We start from the raw sequence: 16,715 nt of genomic DNA on the forward strand, positions 1-16,715 counted from the left end.
GTCCCTGCATCCCATGTTATCCTTGATGTGGGCATGCTGTTTAAGGTAGAAGTTTTTTTTTTTAAATCTTAATGCACTCTATGCATTAGGGTAAAAAAAACCTTCCGTGTGCGGCAGCCCCCCTAATATTTATCTGAGCCCCATCTCTATCCAGCAATGTGTACAAGTGCCTCGGCCGTCCAGGACTCTCCTTCCTGATTGGCTGAGACACAGCAGCGGTGCCATTGGCTCCCGCTGCTGTCAAAGTCAGTTAGCCAATCAGGAGAGAGAGGGGGCAGGGCCAAACCATCCATGCTGTGTGTCTGAATGGATACAGGGAGCTGTGGCTCGGCTCAGGTGCCTCAATAGCAAGCTGCTTACTGTGGGGGTACTCGACAGGAGGGAGGGGGTCAAGAGAGCCAGCAAGAGACCCGAGAAGAGGAGGTTATGGCCTGTTCTGTGCAAAACCAATTGCACAGGGCAGGTAAGTATAACATTTTTGCTATTTTTAAAGAAAATAAAATGAGACTTTAGTATTACTTTAAGGGTCCTTTCACATGGGCGGTCCGTATGTCCATTTTTTATCCCATTTTTTTGCAGATGAAAAACGGACATAATGCATGTCAATGGGATTGCGGGTGTCAGTGGATGGTCATCCGCTGACATCCGATTTGTGTCCTTTCCGATCAGTTCTGTTTTTTGGAACGGAAGAGAACCCTATTTTTCTTCTGTTTAAAAAAACGGAACGGACGCAAAAACGGATGTCAGCAGTGTCATCCGCTGACATCCGCAATCCCATAGACATACATTATGTCCGTTTATCATCCGCAAATGGATGGGATGATAAACAGACATACGAACCGGATGACACAAATGTCATCCGTGTCCGTAAAAAAAAAAAAAAAAAAAAAAGTGCCGGAGCGGATCAAAAGACGGTCCGCTCTGTGTGAAAGGACCCTTACTCAGAGACTTTGCTACCCCAAATAGGCAGAAATCTGATGTGATTTTTTTTGCTTTTCTACCAACAGTGGAGTTGATTTACTAAAATTGGAGAGTGCAGAATCTGGTGCAGCTCTGCATAGAAACCAATCAGCTTTCAATTTTATAATTTTTTTTGTCAAAGCTTAATTGAACAAGCTGAGGTTAGAAGCGGACTGGCTACAATGCACAGCTGCGCCAGATTTTGCACTCTCCAGTTTTAGTAAATCAATCCCAGTGTATTCAGACACAGATAAGCAGCTACTGTTATGGCTTATTGATGATCAAAGTGATGTGTGTGCTCCTTCCATGCCTGTTGTACAAGCACAGTGAAGTCAGCCATTCAGGAGAACAAAAAAAACTGTTTAATCATCAACTTTGCTACTTATTTATGAACTTTTTACCTGAAAGCGGATTTAACTCATATGTGAGCTTTTAGAGACAGTTACACATAAAGAGTATAAAAACCCATAAAAAGGATTTTCTATATTGCACGTTATCAGTCCTTAGAGGTGTCTGTATGAGTTTTTCAGGGTTTTGTTCGTTTATTTTTACTTAGCAATCTTTCACATGACACTTCCAGTCCCTGAGCATCTATGCTCACTCCTCCATATAGGGAGCCATGGTTGTCACCATTACACTTCATTTCCATTACAAGGGGAGTAGAGGAAATATTACATTTTTGTTTGTGGGTTTAGATCTACTTCAAAAAGATTAACCTGTCATTAGTTAAAGGTAGCATTCCAGGTATGGATATTTTTGCATAGTTACTTTGATCCGGTGTTCCGTGAAAAAACCATACCCGTGAGAAAACCATACCCTCGTCACTTCCGGTGCACCTACGGAGGGTATGGATTTCTCACAGTAGTGTGTGTAATGTTATACTTGCCGCCGTTACATTAAAACAGCTCCTCTGCAACATCAGTCATCTCCGCTCCTATCCCTGTCACTTCCCTCATCTCGGCTAATAAATATAAAAGCCGATCACGGAGCCGAGATCTCCATCATTTACATTTCATACACCTGCCGCCGCTTTTATATTTATTAGCCGAGATCAGGGAAGTGTCAGGAATAGGAGCGGAGATGCCCCATGTTGCAGCCGAACTGTTTTAATGTAACCGCCGCAAGTATAACATTACACACAGTGCCGTGATAAATTCATTCCCTCCGAGCATGCGTACTTGTGAACTTCACTGCTGTGCAATGACGTATCCGGGGCTCTGAGCATGCGCACTGCTACGCTGCTCAGCTGTTTCAGACCGGAAGTGACGAGGGTATGGAATTCTTACGAGGTATGGAATTCTAACATTACACCGGCATGAACCAAAGTAACTATGCATTTATCATATCATTTGAATCCCCCTTGTAGCTGGAAATCACTATAGTAAGCAACAATATTACAGCGATCATCACTAGCTTCCAAGTCCCATGTCACGCGGCTGCTATACTGCATTGGGAACAAAGGAGGTCACCCACGCAGCAAGGGCCTCATTCAGAGAATGCTTTTCATTTTTTCAAAGAATGCAAAGCATTGTCTCAGTCTCATGACATTATTGCTGCACCTCTCCAACTTGTCCAGTCAAAGAAAGCTTTGCAATCCTTGAGAAAATTCAAAGTGATCTCTGCATGGCACTGGTGCTCAGCAGGCAACCTCCTGTTTCAAGGTCCTCACACAAGACCCAGAAGCTTGTGGAGATCACTGTAGTGGCAGTGTCAACTACGGTGATTTCCAGCTTCTAGAGGGAACCCACAGGTATAGCATATGGTATATGCCTGCGGGATATACAATGTAGCTATGTAAAAATATCCATACCGGGAATTCCTATTCAGCTGCCCCAACTAGGGCTCCTATGGCCTGACTGCTGTAGAAGTGCTAGTCATGGCACTACATAGGTTGGCTCTGGCCTTTAGCACCACTTCAGGGAGGCAGGCAATGGGAGCCTCTGTAAAAAAAGCAACAGTCATCATGACAGGTCCTCTTTTAGTGGTCATCATGGCTACCTTATAACAACCATGCAGCCACTGTGAAGTCCTGAAGAATTCCATGTTTTTCTATTGAGATTTCTGGTCAAATTAAATTGGAACAGCACCTTCTTTTCATCATGAACGCACCACATAAATGTTAGAATACTACCCACGCCTCAGGTGTCGACATACATTCCATTGATTAAATAGTCAAGTTTGGTGTACTGGTGGCGGCGCCGCGCCTCAGATACCTTATGACTGACCAGACCAATGACCAGCACAAGGAACATTACCCCAAATACTAGCGCAGCCACCAAACCACTTTTGTCACTGTCACGTGAAACGGTATCAAGACTGTTAAGATTTCGAGGGGAATCCTCAGTGTCCTCAGCAGAAGAGGAAGCCTGCTGTTCTGGTGAAGTCAGCTCAGAAACTGATCGATCAGCTTCTTGCACTTCCTTGCTAGTAAAAGGAAGGTCACCATCTTTAACGGTGGATTTGGCAGCTTTCAAGAGCGAAGTCCATGAAGGATTGCGTCGAGTTACTGCAAGGGTAGATTTGGCTTGGTGGCCAGCACTGGTAGCTGGAACCTGAGTCGTGATCATGAAGTGACCGGCCTGCATGTTTTTCACAGTTGTGTCTGTGCTGGAAGAATTGGCACTATTGTGACCAAGAACCCTGGTGTTCTTTGTACCGAAACTTGGTACTTTTTTGGCAACTTTACTTTTCTTTGATGAGGTGGTGGAAGGGCTGAAGGTGGGTTTTGTGTTTGAAACAGAACGATAGGCAGCAGTGCTAATTTGGTGTAAAGTCTTAACAGATGGAGCCAAGGTGCTGAGCTCTGGTGTCAGGTAATGGACTTCAAGGGTCTCAGGTTTCTTCTTAATAACTTTACTAAATTTTGTGTCCTTTATATGAGAAGAAAATGGATTTGAATCTTTGTTTCTGGAACTTGGCGTTGATTCTACCATAGACTTCTCATCTGTAGGCAAGACAGAAAGTTCAACTGACTTAGAGTCTTTTGCTTCCTTATAGCTGGCTTCAATTTTCTCCAACCGTTTGTCTATGTTGTTGGCCAAATGAAGTAACTGGGTGGTGATACGGTCAGGTGTGTCAGCTTTGTCCTCTTTAGTCAGGTGTTTGACCTCATCGGTCTTGCTCTGAGAATGAACATTAGATGGAGGGCTCTTGGCCGAGTCATCTTCACTCAACTCTTCCTCATATTCTTGCTCTGAAGAGTCATTTGCTTGGGAAGCAGGGCTCGCCTTCTTACCAGGAGAGTTCTGCACTTTGCCATTATTATTTGGGATGTCCAGCAAATCCTCCTCTGTTGAGTCAGGATTACTCTTTCCTTTATCTGAAACAAAATAATAAATTCACAAGTGAGTCCACACAAATCATCAGGAAACAAAGCATTTTAGTAGCATCTGATTCAAGTGTTCAAGAAAAAAACGGAAATGTTACAGATAGCTACTAAATGACTACTTACAATCAGGGCCGCTGATAGGGGGGGGGGGGTCACCAGCCCTCTTGTAGGGGGCCCGAGCACACAGGGGGGGCCCACACAGAGAGGGGGATTAGTGATGGACAACAAATACAGAAATCTTCCACCAGCACCTGAATCTGATCTGTCCCTCTCCCTGCTATCAGCTTTTATCCGCTGAGAAAGAGACAGTCGTCCCTCACTAACCCCCCTCCCTGTGTGGGCCCCCCCTCCCAGCAATGGCTCTAATGTTATCTCTGCTCAGGAGTTTATTTGTAACTTTGTTTTTCTCTCTCTGTCTCTCTGATCACTGAGCTCCAACTGCCCAGCCTGTATATTTTTCTCCTCTCATCATCATTTTCATTTAACATAGTTTTTTTAGATTTAGCAGGAATTATGTGAGTTAGGTTATATTTGCATCTGCTAATAGTGATTTTTTTGTAATTTTAGCTAAATATATCTTTAATATTTTCTTGGGGGGGCCCTGCCAGGTAATCTGTACGGGGCCCCGCGATTTCTAACAGCAGCTCTGCTTACAATGCAACTCCAGCCAAAGACTGTTTATTTTTCGTAAGATGGTAAAGCTCAAAAGTGTTGAAGAGATCACAGAAAGAAGAGCTTTTATAATGTGAAGAAAACCAGAAGCTTTTACATAAAACAGAACAAGGAATTGGGATTGTACAGCAAAGTGTCTCCTCTACCAACCTGTCCAGAAGGAGTAACTGAGGACCCCCGGGGAGGGAGACATGGCACAGGATTCAGTCTCCGGGCACATAAACAGGTAACAGTTTTGCACCGGGTTGCTGCTTCGGGTATCATATACAGCAAGATTGCAGGTTCGATCACCTAGAAAGAATATTCACATGTTTAGATTTCTTTACTGTAGTTTCTGTACCTGTATGAAGATCTCCAATGATGACTTTCTTCTGAAAATAACAGATGCCTGGCTACTTCTTGTTCCAATATTTTCTGAGTGACTGACCTGCAACAAGCATGCAACCAAAAAAAGGCAGAACTATAGAGGACTACAAGTATTTTAAGCCATTGGATCAGTATGACTATCAGGCAGCTAACATTTTTAAAAGGAGATGAGAAAAATGGAAGCTGAGATATTCATTTAACCCTTTCACTGTCCAAGACTTTTTTTTCCACACATGGTAAAACACACATTTTAGGCTTGAAGATACTTAGTGGTTGTAAACCTCCAACATGAAATATGAACAAAGCATATCCTTGTATAGTGTTTACATTTAAAAGCACTAAGGGGTTGATTTACTAAACTTGGAGAAAGCAAAATTTGGTGCGACTCTACACAGAAACCAATCAGCTTCCAGGTTTTTTTTTGGCAAAGCTTGAACAAGCTAATGTTAGAAGCGGATAGGCTACCATGCAAAGCTGCACCAGATTTTGCACTCTCCAGTTTTAGTAAATCAACCCGAGTTTCATTTTTGACTGCTGCTTTGTTCCTCTGCTATCAGCATGAATCACTTCTGACAAGTTTTCCTGACACCAGGATAAAAATGGTGACAGGGAAGAGAGCTCCAGCCTAGTGACAGCCTCAGCTCTGTTCCGGTGAGTTGTGTGGAGCGGGTGTGTCTCTTTCCTCCAATCAGCTATCAGACCTCTCCCAACGTAGCTCTGAAGAGTGTAACTTCAGCTCTCCATCCCCCTTTTTCCGAACTTTTAGACAAGCTTATAAATTCAGCACTTTGAATAGATGTAGAGAATAGCAGACTACAGATAGACAGGTACAACTTATGTATGAGGATTCATGTATGATGTGGATCACCTGAGGATAGTCCCTTCACTGGATATATGTAAGGCCCCTTTCACACACGGTAGTCCGTCGGTGGACTCCGTTTTTCTCAGCGGGGGATCGTCCTGCCGATCCCCCGCTGAGCAGGCGGATGGCAGCTGTGTCTCCGCGCTGTGTGCGGAGACACAGCTGTCAGGTCCCCATTCTTCTATCTGGTGGAATCGGATGAGAACGGACCGTCTGTCCATTCTAATACGATCCGATCCGCCAGACGGATGGAAAATAGGGTTTCCATCCGTCCGGATTTGACGAATCGGATGTCAGCGGGCATGTCTCCGCTGACATCTGATGCCCCATAGAGATGCATGGGGCATCTGTTCAGATCCGCCTGAAAAACGGACAGGCGGAGCTGAACGGTCCGCTTGTGTGAAAGGGGCCTAAGGCTTTATAACAACTGGCAAAATGTAAATAACAGGGTTAGGTTAAATAAATAATTAACAAACATGTCAGGCCTTAAAACTGAGCAGGCCTGTGAAACAGAAATTTTTCAAAATTGTTTATAGGCTGACACTTCAAAAATATTTACTTCCCTTCAGTTTATAGTGAACAGAAAATTATAATCCCAGAATTCTTGCTCTCACTCCGGCATGTGTGGTGATGAAGTGTGTAGTGTGACCATTGTTTTGCATAAAAGCAGGCACATGCAACACGCATTTGTGGGAGTGTGAACGTGAGGGCAAGGGCTTTAGAAATGTTTTTGGGGTTTTTAAATTATTTAAAATGTAGTTTGTTTTTTTTTTTACTTAACTTTATTGCCATCACTAGGGGGCTGATGGGCCATATGAATGTGATAGTGAAGGTGATAAGTACTCTTTAAAGAGACATGCTACTTCTGCTTTCTTTTGAAGATAATAAAACAAATATTGTGCTTGATTACTCTCTGTCCCAGCCACGGAGGCTGTGATATGACAGCGCTGAAACTGGAAGTGATCAGAGCTGATCGCTTCTGAGGTTGTTCTTCACATGGAAGATCAGTGAATGAATGTTCGCTGGTCTCCTGACATTCTCTATACTGACACCTGCCATTATGGTCACCCAGGAGGGACAGGTGAGCTTGGGACATATGGTGGGGAAGGAGAAGTTGGGTGGTTTGGCACCTTACAATATATGTGTATGTGGTCAGACGGCTTTACAGCTACCTAAATAGCTTCCACAATAAAACTGGCAGCTTTTTGTGAAAGGAGTCTGCATACAGGTCAGTGTTGTTGCTTACATAAAACTTATGTCAGTAGCAGCGAAAGATCTAAAGTGTTCATACGACACCAGCAGCACCGCCTGATAGGGTGGGTAAGAGTGTTTGATTGACAGTGGCTCCTCTTGCCATTGCAAGTACTGCAGGGACTTGTCCTGTCCATCACCCAGGCTGCTCAGATCATGAAAAAGCAAGGCAGGGTACTGTCATTTGACATTAATCAGCTGTAAAAGCAGTTTTTTTTTTTCTATAATGACCCGGAGCATGTGCACAAGCAGAGGATGTTTGAGCTTGCAAACTGTTGCCACCACTAACAAGCAAGAGGAAGTCCCTTGGCAGGATCAACAGTTATTTTCATTAAATTTCAATGCATTAACCACTTCCCGCCTGGCCTATAGCAGATTGACAGCCAAGCAGGGGTTTCATTGTTCTGAGTGGACGTCCTATGACCTCCACTCAGAACAAGCCGCTGGTGCGCGCCCCTGGGGGCTTTGACCAGGGTAAAAGACATAACTCCGGCGCTACTGGTGACAACAAAGTTGGGGAAAAAAAGGGCTGTGCAGGGGGCATGGTTTACATATCCACTGATGGTTAAGGAAGCCGGCATGTGCAGATTCGTTAACAATCAGCGGTTTACTGGTTAAGGATCCTGCTGGGTGCCCGCTCCTTAACAACTGGCATAGTGACCCCAAAAAAGCACCCAAAAAACAAACCCTGGGTGCATTTCCTATTGACTTCAATGAAAGGTGCATCTTTGGCACGCTTTTTAAAAGCACACCAAAGATGCAGCAAGCAGGACTTTTCAAACCGCAGTGCAAACACAGAGCGTTGTGAAAAGTCTCATAGGATTTAAGGGGAAATAATTCTGATGTGCTTTTGTCCCGCTGGAAAGGTACGTTCAAGCATGGCAAAAGTGCATCAGTGGGAAAGGGGTCTTAAATTACTTGCGTAGCCATTAAATATTTCAATATTCTAATAAAAGTGGAGTTTTCCTTTAGAGGTCAGCTCAAACCTGTGCCCACAACATTACACCACACCATGTCCTAGGCAAACTCACCTGCGCTGTTCAGCTTGGAGCAGCATGCAGACACACACTCCTCTGCACTTGCAGCATTTATAGGATCAGTAAAGCGGGCACCTTTAGCGATGGAATTGTCGACATCTATCGTCATGTTGGGCATATCCTGGGGGACACATCCTGAGGAGCTGGAGGTAGAGGCATCAACCAAGAGCAGAGAGGAGAACAGCAAACTGAAGACGAGATGGGGTGTAAAGACCAGCATGATGGCTGGATCATGGGGAAGATTCAAGGGAGAATCGGACCAATCAGCATAATATCACAATGATCTGGGTATCTGGAAATCACAAATCTAAAGTTACGTAAGCAGGGGAAAAAAAACAAGAGATTTCTAAGATTAAAATCAGCAAATCAAAAAGCTTGTACCAACACTGAATACTCATTTTAGCTGTAATTACATTTTACTCACTGGCCGGGCCATATCTGCATGATATTTATTATTCAGAGAAGTAGGTGTGCTCTCATCGGGCTAAATGTAGTGGTCAGGCAGTGCAGAGAGCAGCATCACTGCTGAATGAACATTGTCAGTTATAGAATATGTGTCGGTTCACACTATGGCGACACGACTTCGGGGCGACTTAATGAAGTCGCCATGCACCGCGACTTCGGCGCAACTTGCACCGACTTCACATAATGGAAGTCAATGCAAGTCGCTCCGACTTGGTCCAAAAGTAGTGCAGGAACCTTTTTCTAAGTCGGAGCGACTTGAGTCGCTCCTATTAGAACGGGTCCAATTGCACAGCACGGTCCGCGACTTGTCAGGCGACCAAGTCGCCTGACAAGTTGGAACAGTGTGAACCGGCACTAAGTCACATACAGAATAAAATACAATGTATTCTTTTGTAAAATCTACAGACAATATAGTTTGTGCCAAGGAATTTTGATAAATATGTAGAAGCCTCTGGACTCGTCAGCATCTAATTGAATGACAGTGTGTTTTGGGGGGTAATGGAAAGATTTCTTAACATGCATTTATTATGCTCCATAGCAATCCCAAAATAAAGCCAGCAGTTGATCTACAATACAGTGGGTATAGAAAAGAATCACACCCCCTTAAAATAATCAACTGTTGTTGCTTTGTTGCCTGAAATGAAGACATAGACAGGTTTTGTTTTATCCAGCTATATTTACTCAGTGCAACTTATAACATCCACGTGAAAGATATAACACCAACGTGTCAGGAAAAAATAAAAAAAAATCCAAAACAATCAATGAGTTGAAAAAGGGATCACCCCCTGGTGTGAGTATTTTGTTGAACCACATTTTACTTTAAAGCGGAGTTCCGGGCACAGAAATGATTTTTTGCTGAACATACCCCCGGGACAGTCAGGGCTAGCACATTCCACAATGGCTAGCCTCTGATCTGTCCCGGTTCGCACTTACCTTTTAGAAGAAATACTCACTTAGAAGATTTCTTCCACAGCGTTTCCATCTCTGTTGTGGGCAGCTGAAGCCGGCGCGGTCCTCTTCTCTGTCTTCTTCCGCGTCTTCGTGTCCCAGAATGCACTGCACCGGCCCCTCTTGTCACTTCCGGTGCGGCGCCGCATTCCTAAACAGCTTCTGGGCATGCCCAGAAGCTGTTTAGCAGGGGAATGCGGCGTCGCCCGGAAATGACGAGCGGGGCCGGTGCCGTCGCATTGATTCCTGGGAGCGATGACGTTCAGCTCCCAGGAATCATCGCGAGGCAGGAAGTGACAGGGTGAGCCGCGGCTCCGAGGGAGGAAGCAGTCAGAGGTGAGTATTTACGATCTTCAATAAAAAGGTGAGTAAACAAAAAAAATAAAAATAACTATCCAATTCCTTTTCAGGTGAGCTCTACCTAGCGGAGGGGCACAAAAAAAAAAAAAATCGTTTTTGTGCCCGGAACTCCGCTTTAAATACAGCCTTTAGTCTGTTGGGATATGTCTTTGATAACTTTGCACATCTAGACTTTACAATATTTGCCCACTTTTCCTTGTAGAACTGCTTAAGTTCAATTACATTTGATGGTGACTGTATGTGGACTGCAGTCTTAAGGTCATTCCACAGATTTTAAATGGGGTTTAAGTCTTGGCTCTTGAATAGGCCATGCAAGGACATTCACCTTTTTCTCCTTCAACCACTGTGTGGTCATTTTTGCTGTGTGCTTTGGGTCATTGTCATGTTGGAAGGTAAACCTTCTTCCCATTGACAACTTTCTGGCAGAGGACAGCAGATTTTCCTCAATTTAATGGTATTTTGCCCCATCACAGGATATTACAGCCTCCATGTTTTACTGTAGGAATGGTGTTATTTGCATGGTGAGCTGTATTGGATTTCCACCAGACATATAATTTGGTGTTGAGGCCAAATATTTCAATTTTAGCCTCATCCAACCATAACACCTTTTTCCATGTGGCTTCAGAATCTTCAAGGTGCATTTTGGCAAAAAACTCAGTCATGACTGCCTGTGGCCTTTCAGGAGTGGCTTTTTTCTTGCAACCCTCACATGCACACAGTGACCAGTCTTTGTCAAAAATTCCTGCAACTGCTTGAGTTGCTGTAGGCCTCTTGGTAGCCTCTCTGATCAGTTTTCTCCTGGTTCTTTCATCCAGTTTGGAGAAATGTCCTGATCCATGGGAGGGTCTGTGTTGTACCAAATACCCTCCACTTCCTAATAATATACTTCACTGTGCTTCTAGGCATTAATAAAGCCTTTGACATTTTTTGTATCCATCTCCTGACTTGTGCCTGTCCACATCTTTATCTCGGAGATCTTTTGACAGTGCCTTGCCACCCATAGTTGATTGTTTGCTTCAGTAGCAGCCCCAGGTACTGAAATGCTCCAGGAAAGCTCTTTTCACACTGAGCTAATCAAAATGACCCCAGCTGATCACAGTTGAAAGTTAAATGGCTTTGTGTGCCATCAAGGGGGGTGATGCTTTTTCCAACTCAATAATTCTGTTTTTGATTTTGACATGCTGGTGTTGTATCTTTCACTTGGATGTTATAAATTGTACCTCGATAAAACAAAAACTGCCTGTCTTCATTTCAGGCTGCAAAGCAACAAAATGTGATTATTTTAAAGGGGGGTGATTATTTTCTATACCCACTGTATATCTTGCCACATGCAGAATAGGTGGGTTTTAAACCTAAAAACTCCAGCATCATCTAGCTTTTTCCTCCCCAGCATGATTGTCCCTGGCCCACCCCTTTTATGCACTGGATTTCAGTATTATCAGTATTCAGCATTATATGTGGGCATTACCTAGAGCAGCTGGCATGCAAATACAACCTGCCTAGGAACATCCACTCCTCCTGTCTGACATCCAGCCTTGATCTGCCTGAATTGCATAGAGAAGAACAGAGACCCAGTGATTACATCACAGAGTCTAAAATAAATGAATGCAATGAGTGGTTTGATCTTAAAATTTCTTTATATTTAATTTCCTTTCATTTAAAATGTCATTAGCATGTTGATGGGGGGGTTAGGCGAGACCTGGAAAACAGAAATATAAGCAGATCAAACATCATCTTTAATGTACCCCAGATCTGCTCTGTTGTCATTTTCTATTCTATACCTGCTTTGCGCCTTTGCGGAAATGCAGACATGTATGCAGGGTGTGGGTATGCAGGGTGTGTTACTAGCAGCCACAATATCATCGACACACATCAAATCTCCAACTTGATGGTTGCTGTCAACTGACAGATGTTGCAGGAAATCTTTGGGGTAACGTGATAGAGCAAGAGCTTATGTGCACTAAATGTTTCAGCTTAATACGTCCTTTTATTCAGGCTCTTGGTGGACATTGGAAACATACTTGAGAGCTATGCCTTAAATAGATTTCAACTAGCAGTAAGACCTCAGATCAGCCCCAGTTCTTGCACCTTCACGCCTCAGATCAGGCCCAGTTCTTGCATCTTCACGCCTCAGATCAGCCTCAATTCCTGCACCTACAGACCACAAAATCAGCCCCAATTCCTGTACCCACAGACCACAAACCAGCCCCAATTCCTGCACCCACAGACCAGAAAATCAGCCCCAATTCCTGCACCTACAGACCACAAAATCAGCCCCAATTCCTGCACCTACAGACCACAAAATCAGCCCCAATTCCTGCACCCACAGACCACAAAATCAGCCCCAATTCCTGCACCTACAGACCACAAAATCAGCCCCAATTCCTGTACCCACAGACCACAAACCAGCCCCAATTCCTGCACCCACAGACCAGAAAATCAGCCCCAATTCCTGCACCCACAGACCACAAACCAGCCCCAATTCCTGCACCCACAGACCAGAAAATCAGCCCCAATTCCTGCACCCACAGACCACAAACCAGCCCCAATTCCTGCACCCACAGACCAGAAAATCAGCCCCAATTCCTGTACCCACAGACCACAAACCAGCCCCAATTCCTGCACCCACAGACCAGAAAATCAGCCCCAATTCCTGTACCCACAGACCACAAACCAGCCCCAATTCCTGCACCCACAGACCACATAATCAGCCCCAATTCCTGCACCTACAGACCCCAAAATCAGCCCCAATTCCTGCACCCACAGACCACAAACCAACCCCAATTCCTGCACCTACAGACCACAAAATCAGCCCCAATTCCTTCACCCAAAGATCACAAATCAGCCCCAATTCCTTCACCCACAGACCACAAATCAGCCCCAATTCCTGTACCCACCGACCACAAAACAGCCCCAATTCCTTCACCCACAACCACAAAATCAGCCCCCATTCCTTCACCTACAGACCACAAAATCAGCCCCAATTCCTGTACCCACAGACCACAAACCAGCCCCAATTCCTGCACCCACAGACCACAAATCAGACCCAATTCCTGCACCCACAGACCACAAATCAGACCCAATTCCTGCACCTACAGACCAGAAAATCAGCCCCAATTCCTGCACCTACAGACCACAAAATCAGCCCCAATTCCTGTACCCACAGACCACAAACCAGCCCCAATTCCTGCACCCACAGACCACAAAATCAGCCCCAAATCCTGCACCTACAGACCACAAAATCAGCCCCAATTCCTGCACCCACAGACCACAAACCAACCCCAATTCCTGCACCTACAGACCACAAAATCAGCCCCAATTCCTGTACCCACAGACCACAAACCAGCCCCAATTCCTGCACCCACAGACCACAAAATCAGCCCCAATTCCTGCACCTACAGACCACAAAATCAGCCCCAATTCCTGCACCCACAGACCACAAACCAACCCCAATTCCTGCACCTACAGACCACAAAATCAGCCCCAATTCCTTCACCCAAAGACCACAAATCAGCCCCAATTCCTTCACCCACAGACCACAAATCAGCCCCAATTCCTGCACCCACAGACCACAAACCAACCCCAATTCCTGCACCCACAGACCAACCCCAATTCCTGCACCCACAGACCACAAAATCAGCCCCCATTCCTTCACCTACAGACCACAAAATCAGCCCCAATTCCTGTACCCACAGACCACAAACCAGCCCCAATTCCTGCACCCACAGACCACAAATCAGACCCAATTCCTGCACCCACAGACCACAAATCAGACCCAATTCCTGCACCCACAGACCACAAATCAGACCCAATTCCTGCACCCACAGACCACAAATCAGACCCAATTCCTGCACCCACAGACCACAAACCAACCCCGATTCCTGAACCCACAAACCAACCCCAATTCCTGCACCCACAGACCACAAACCAACCCCAATTCCTGCACCCACAAATCAGCCCCAATTCCTGCACCCACAAATCAGCCCCAATTCCTGTATCCACAACCACAAGTCAGCCCCCATTCCTGCACCCACAGACCACAAACCAGCCCCAATTCCTGCACCCACAGACCACAAACCAGCCCCAATTCCTGCACCCACAGACCATAAACCAGCCCCAATTCCTGCACCCACAGACCATAAACCAGCCCCAATTCCTGCACCCACAGACCACAAACCAGCCCCAATTCCTGCACCCACAGACCACAAACCAGCCCCAATTCCTGCACCCACAGACCACAAACCAGCCCCAATTCCTGCACCCACAGACCATAAACCAGCCCCAATTCCTGCACCCACAGACCATAAACCAGCCCCAATTCCTGCAGCCACAGACCACAAACCAGCCCCAATTCATGCACCCACAGACCATAAACCAGCCCCAATTCCTGCACCCACAGGCCACAAATCAGCCCCAATTCCTGAACCCACAGACCACAAACCAGCCACAATTCCTTCACCCACAGACCACAAACCAGCCACAATTCCTTCACCCACAGACCACAAACCCCCAAATCCTGCACCCACCGACCACAAAACAGCCCCAATTCCTGCACCCACAGACCACAAACCAGCCCCAATTCCTGCACTCACAACCACAAATCAGCCCTAATTCCTGCACCCACAAATCAGCCCCAATTCCTGTACCCACCGACCACAAAACAGCCCCAATTCCTTCACCCACAACCACAAATCAGCCCCAATTCCTGCACCCACAGACCACAAACCAGCCCCAATTCCTGCACCCACAGACCATAAACCAGCCCCAATTCCTGCACCCACAGACCACAAACCAGCCCCAATTCCTTCACCCACAGACCACAAATCGGCCCCAATTCCTTCACCCACAGACCACAAATCGGCCCCAATTCCTTCACCCACAGACCACAAATCAGCCCCAATTCCTGCACCCACAGACCACAAATCAGCCACAATTCCTTCACCCACAAACCACACCCAAATCCTGCACCCACCGACCACAAAACAGCCCCAATTCCTGCACCCACAGACCACAAATCAGCCCCAACTCCTGCACCCACAGACCACAAATTGGTCCCAATAACTACCAGAGACTTCAGATCAGTCCCAGTCCATGCACCACCAGAAACACAAGAGTTTCACATTTCACAATTCCACTAGAAAGATAAGAATAGGCAGGTGGGTTTCTGCAGCCGCAGGAGAGTCTATGGTGGTACTAGGAGGAGGGCCCATACCTGAACGTCAGTGATGTCAAGCTGTCCTGTTTGAAACATCATGATGTTGGGTGGGCGGCAGGAGCAGAGGGGCAGGCCATGCTTTGTAACTAATAGCCTAGCGAGCTGTCAATTACTGCCTATGGCAGTGAAGCTGTATTTGTAGGGAGCAGAGGCCCATTGGAAGATCCTCTAGAGGGCCAGTCTGCGCCCATGCATCTGCCACGTCATGGTCTTCCAGTTGCTACTGAAAATGACATTGTTTGCTTACCCTGACACACGTGCCTTAGTTTGCCAATCTCTGGTCTAACATCAACTGGATGACATTTATTTAGGAAAATATAATTTAGAACATTTTATTTGAGCTTTTTAAAAGAGCTGGTCATGTTGCCTTGAATAGGTCCCCAAAAAAGGCTGATAGCACAGATCTACAGACTGTTGCATAAACATTTTCTGGGTGCTTTTCCTGCTTGCTGACCCTTGTTCATTAACCCGGGTGTTGTCTGCTATAGAGCTGTGTGTGTCTGAACTATACAATTAATCACCAACTACTTTAACTTTATTTTCAGAATCAGGGATTAGGAAGGAAGGCAAATATTTGCTGCTATTGTTTATCTGCAGATAGTTATCAGGCCCTGCAATCAGTTTCCCTGGAAGAAGTATGACAAGGAAAACTGTATTCTCATTACTCTCCAATGCCAGGCAGAGGGTGACAAAGTGACTGAAAAGCTGGCACCTGCACCCATCATTTGTTTTAAGCACAGCAGTATAGTACTTACCTTAGTGACCATTCACCTCCTTTGCCACCTGGGTTCATAATACAAGATGAATCACTTTGGCTCAGCAAAACCTATATAGACAAAAAACAGGAAAAACAGGCAGTTACAACATTTCCTGTTCCAATATCATCACAGAGCTAAAGGCAAAAATACTGATTGCTGCACAGAAAGACGGTTACGAGTTCAGTGTGCTGGTTGTTTTTACCCAGCAGTGGCAATCATTCTGTCAGGCCTGAAGCCTAGTACACACAGGTCGAATGTTGGGCGACGACAGGCGGTTCAATAAAAAACGGTCAACATTCGGCCTGTGTGTATGGCGGCTGGTCTGACAGAAAGCTCCTGTCGGAAGTGCATACTGGAAAACCAGAGGCAAACGGGCTCCAGATCAGCACTCTGAGCCAATGGCTGAGGGCGCTGACCAGAGTGTTCTAGCGGGGCGGGGGGGTCGCTCCCCTGTAACACCACATTAGCTCAGCAGGGGAGATTGCTGTACTAA

At 45.7% G+C, this 16,715-nt stretch overlaps 1 protein-coding gene and 1 long non-coding RNA gene across 3 annotated transcripts in view; one reads left to right on the forward strand and one right to left on the reverse strand.

The window, feature by feature from the left end:
- Positions 1–16,715, forward strand: part of LOC309554153 — a 476,173-nt gene that overhangs the window by 137,961 nt on the left and 321,497 nt on the right. The window lies entirely within an intron of this gene.
- Positions 3,001–16,715, reverse strand: part of MANSC1 (MANSC domain containing 1) — a 60,084-nt gene continuing 46,369 nt past the window's right edge. For both annotated transcript variants that reach the window (XM_082255736.1, XM_082255737.1), the window contains exons 2-5: positions 16,220–16,290; positions 8,471–8,768; positions 5,111–5,251; positions 3,001–4,279 (exon numbers count right to left, since the gene is read on the reverse strand). In XM_082255736.1, the coding sequence (XP_082111862.1) occupies positions 3,099–4,279; positions 5,111–5,251; positions 8,471–8,696 (1,548 nt within the window). In that variant the 5' untranslated portion in view covers positions 8,697–8,768; positions 16,220–16,290 and the 3' untranslated portion in view covers positions 3,001–3,098. The remainder of the gene's footprint in view (positions 4,280–5,110; positions 5,252–8,470; positions 8,769–16,219; positions 16,291–16,715) is intronic.

Source organism: Pelophylax lessonae, assembly GCF_965119305.1.
Source record: "Pelophylax lessonae genome assembly, chromosome: 4".
In the NCBI taxonomy this organism is placed as follows: Eukaryota; Metazoa; Chordata; class Amphibia; order Anura; family Ranidae; genus Pelophylax; species Pelophylax lessonae.